At 24.7% G+C, this 3,398-nt stretch overlaps 1 protein-coding gene across 1 annotated transcript; it reads right to left on the minus strand.

The window, feature by feature from the left end:
* Positions 1 to 1,359: 1,359 nt before the first annotated feature.
* Positions 1,360 to 3,113, minus strand: LOC130942231 (uncharacterized). Its single transcript, XM_057870942.1, has 4 exons — positions 3,033 to 3,113; positions 2,736 to 2,870; positions 2,443 to 2,613; positions 1,360 to 1,664 (listed from the first exon to the last, which is right to left on the minus strand). Exons 1-4 carry the CDS (start codon positions 3,111 to 3,113, stop codon positions 1,557 to 1,559), a joined length of 495 nt encoding a protein of 164 aa, XP_057726925.1. The 3' UTR covers positions 1,360 to 1,556.
* Between the last annotated feature and the right edge of the window lie 285 nt (positions 3,114 to 3,398).

A 3,398-nucleotide genomic window follows, 5' to 3' on the forward strand; every position in this document is an offset into this window, starting at 1 on the left:
ATAAGGATAAAGTATTAAATTGGTTTATTATGTTTTGGCGTAATTTTGTTTAGTGTTTAAAATTTAAAATATCGTATTTAAATTTAAAAAAGTTTTATTTAATTTTAATATAGTCCTATAGTAAGATAAAAATTAAATAATTAATGAAATATTTTACATGACAACAGTACAAAAATAAGATCGATAATTTAGAGAATAAGTATAAGCTCTAAAAGTATAAAATTAACTGTTGATATATCAATACATTTATTTATCATTCTCCTTAGTTTTATAGAAAATATTTTATTTAAATTGTAAGAAAAATGATAAATAAATATATTGATGCATTCACGGTTGATTTTGTGCCTCTAAAACTTGTACTTGTTCTCGAAATTATTGATCTTGTTCTTATATTGCTGTTATGTAGGACATTCTGTTAATTATTTAATTTTAACCTCGTAGTAGGACTACATTGAAGCTAAATAAAATATTTTTAGATTCAAATAGAACACTTTAAACTTTAAAGACCAAAACAGAATTACATCCAAACGTAAAATCAATTTAGTACTTTATTCGAATTTATAATTAATAATTTAAAATATAAAAATAGAATTTTATTATCCATTTTTTAGCATTATTTCAAAGCTATAATACTTTATAAAGGATATTTCTAAAGATACTTATTAATCACAATATTACATGTATTACAAATAAGATATTTTAATGAAAAGCATAGTGTTTTCAAATTTTTTATACATTGAATATATTAATGATAGGATGAATGAGTGATGACAATATTGGCACTCTTATATTGCTCTTTTTGATAATATCATATTATATATAATTTTTTTAATATGTATTGTATATTTCTAATTTTCTATGAATTTATTATTATATATAAAAAAATATTATTATCAAAATAGAAATGATAATATCTATTTTTTAAAATAATATATTGAAAAAAAAAGCTTAAATTTTCTACTTTTATTCGATATACTTGTAACTTATAAGTAAGTTCTGCGGCATTAACATCGTCTCATGGAAGAGAACCAAGTAATAAAATTCATTCTATCATTTTATGTAGGTCAGTGACTTCAGTCCCCATCAGATTCATCATCTATGAATATTAATATGATTGAATAATCCCCCCAATCCCTCTTCGAGTAATTACCAATAGATACATTTTCTTAATTATTATTTCTTGCTTCTATCCCTTTAACGTTACACCCTTCACTCTACTCGAAATTAATTATTTATAATATTGATATAAATAACCATTTATAAATTAAAATAAATATTTCTGCTTGAAATAATAATTTTTCTATTAACGAAATACTTATAATAAAATAGAGTAGCATTCAAAATAATTTCATTGTTTAAGTTCATTCATTATTTTATTTGATAATATATATCCAAAATTAACAATCATATTACGATATACCCACACACGACGACGACGTTGATCATAAGATCCATTGGACCCGATCTAACCCAACCGGCTTAAAGATGACAATGATCTGAACTGATCAAGATAGAAATTAAAATAAAGTTGTTTTTATTTGGATCGGATAAGGCCATTATTGCTTTGGAAGTTCCCTCCAGTTTTTGATAGCTTTAGACATCACTTGTTCTACTACTTGTGCATCCATATGACCATCATCATCATCATCACCTTCATTGTGCTCCTTCAATATCAATATCAAAAACAATAATTAATCATTGGTCTCCGTGTGCCACACAAATTGTCACTCTTAAGTTTCAAGTATTATTTATTTATTTATTTATTTCACTTTTGTCAATAACAATGACTAATCTCTTAGACGATTCTTTTTATATATACATAAACTGTTAAAAAAATAGTCTAAATTTTTAAAAATTTTAGTAATTTTAGCTAGCAATTGACTAACATAGATATTAAATTGTCTTTCAATAAAATGTAAATGTAAGTAGTGTTGATTTATGTATGTAAATTCTGATAAATATATGTACAAATTATATATTTTACGTATGCAAATTGCTATAAATATAAATATAAACTATTATTGACCTAAAATAATAATATTTATTAGCCATTGTTGATATTTAAATTAGTTAATGAATTTCAAATGTTGAAAGATGATTGTTATAATTAAATAAGAATGATGATTCAAAATTCTAATTTATCTTTTTAATTATTTTTTAATATTTAAATAGATAAAAATTTAAATATACAAGTTATTTTTTAAAAATATTAAAAAATAAAAAATTAGAAGAATGAGTTAGAACTCCTAATTATTTTTAATTAAATAATATGCATCACAAAATTAAAATACCAATCATCTACAAAATTAGGTAATTATTATTCAAATAAAATATTTTTATATAAAAATAATAGTTAAAAATTATTAAATAATTTAACATATATAACTAAATTTCTCAATGTAAGTGTCAACATCTAAATTATTATAAGAGTAGTTTGCATACCTTGATTCCCATTGCTTCTAAAGAAAAGGCATCTACACAAGAAACCCTAGCCTGGAGCACTTGAAGGCCAAGCTCTTCAAACGCTTCCAATATGAAAACCAACAACCCTTTGCAACTTCTTTGACTCAGCACCCTTATCATGAACCCCTCCTCTTGTGCTTCAACTTTAAGCTGCATACAAATAATACATCAACACCTTCAACTGTTTATTTGTTGAATTATATATACGAGTACTAAATAAATGAATTAGCATTTATTAGGCATTAGCTAGGTAGTTATATCATTATATGTACCATAGGCATGGGACCATGGTCAATGAAATTTTGGGCTGAAGAAGAACAAACTGCTAACTCATCCAATTCTTGTAGCTTTTTCTTTAGATTTCGTATATACTCTGATGCATCCAATATCACTGATGTTTTAAATACCTGCAAAAAAAAAAATCATATCCCGATCAAATTCCCACTAATGTAAAGAGTTTATCTCACTAATTATCATTAATTTTCCTTAATTGATTAGAATAAAAAGTCATTTATTCAATAAGTAGAAAAATGAAGCTGAATGCAAAAGAGTGTCGTTTGCGTAATCACCGCATGGGATTTAGTGATTGATCGAAGATGTTGAAGGTTCCTATGAAATAAACCTGTTCTCTTGTGAACCCTCGAAACCATTCTTCTCTATCTCTTTTAATTTTTTTTCCTCCCTAGACTCTCAATTGAAGAATATATATAGGCATACTAATACTAATTATATACATTTTAAAAAAGAAAAAAAATTCTTTGATGTATCATTTGTGAAAGGATATATGAGAACGCGGAATCTTGGTAGTCACGTGTGATGAGTATTTGGAATTACAGTAAGAACTGTGTTAACTTTTTTAACTTATGTTGTAACCTTAGCTTGTGTGTGTACATTTTTATTTATTAATTTATTTATTTTGTGAGAGAACCGATGCA

This window comes from Arachis stenosperma, chromosome 7 (genome assembly GCF_014773155.1).
Source record: "Arachis stenosperma cultivar V10309 chromosome 7, arast.V10309.gnm1.PFL2, whole genome shotgun sequence".
Lineage (NCBI taxonomy): Eukaryota > Viridiplantae > Streptophyta > Magnoliopsida > Fabales > Fabaceae > Arachis > Arachis stenosperma.

Bases quoted from the DNA above. Each gene is read 5' to 3' on its own strand.
- LOC130942231 (XM_057870942.1), bottom strand. From the start codon at position 3,113: ATGGTTTCGAGGGTTCACAAGAGAACAGGTTTATTTCATAGGAACCTT. The intron at 2,871-3,032 runs GTGATTACGCAA...TTTTTTTTGCAG, and splicing joins CAATCACTAAATCCCATGCG to GTATTTAAAACATCAGTGAT. The intron at 2,614-2,735 runs GTACATATAATG...ATTTGTATGCAG, and splicing joins ACCATGGTCCCATGCCTATG to CTTAAAGTTGAAGCACAAGA.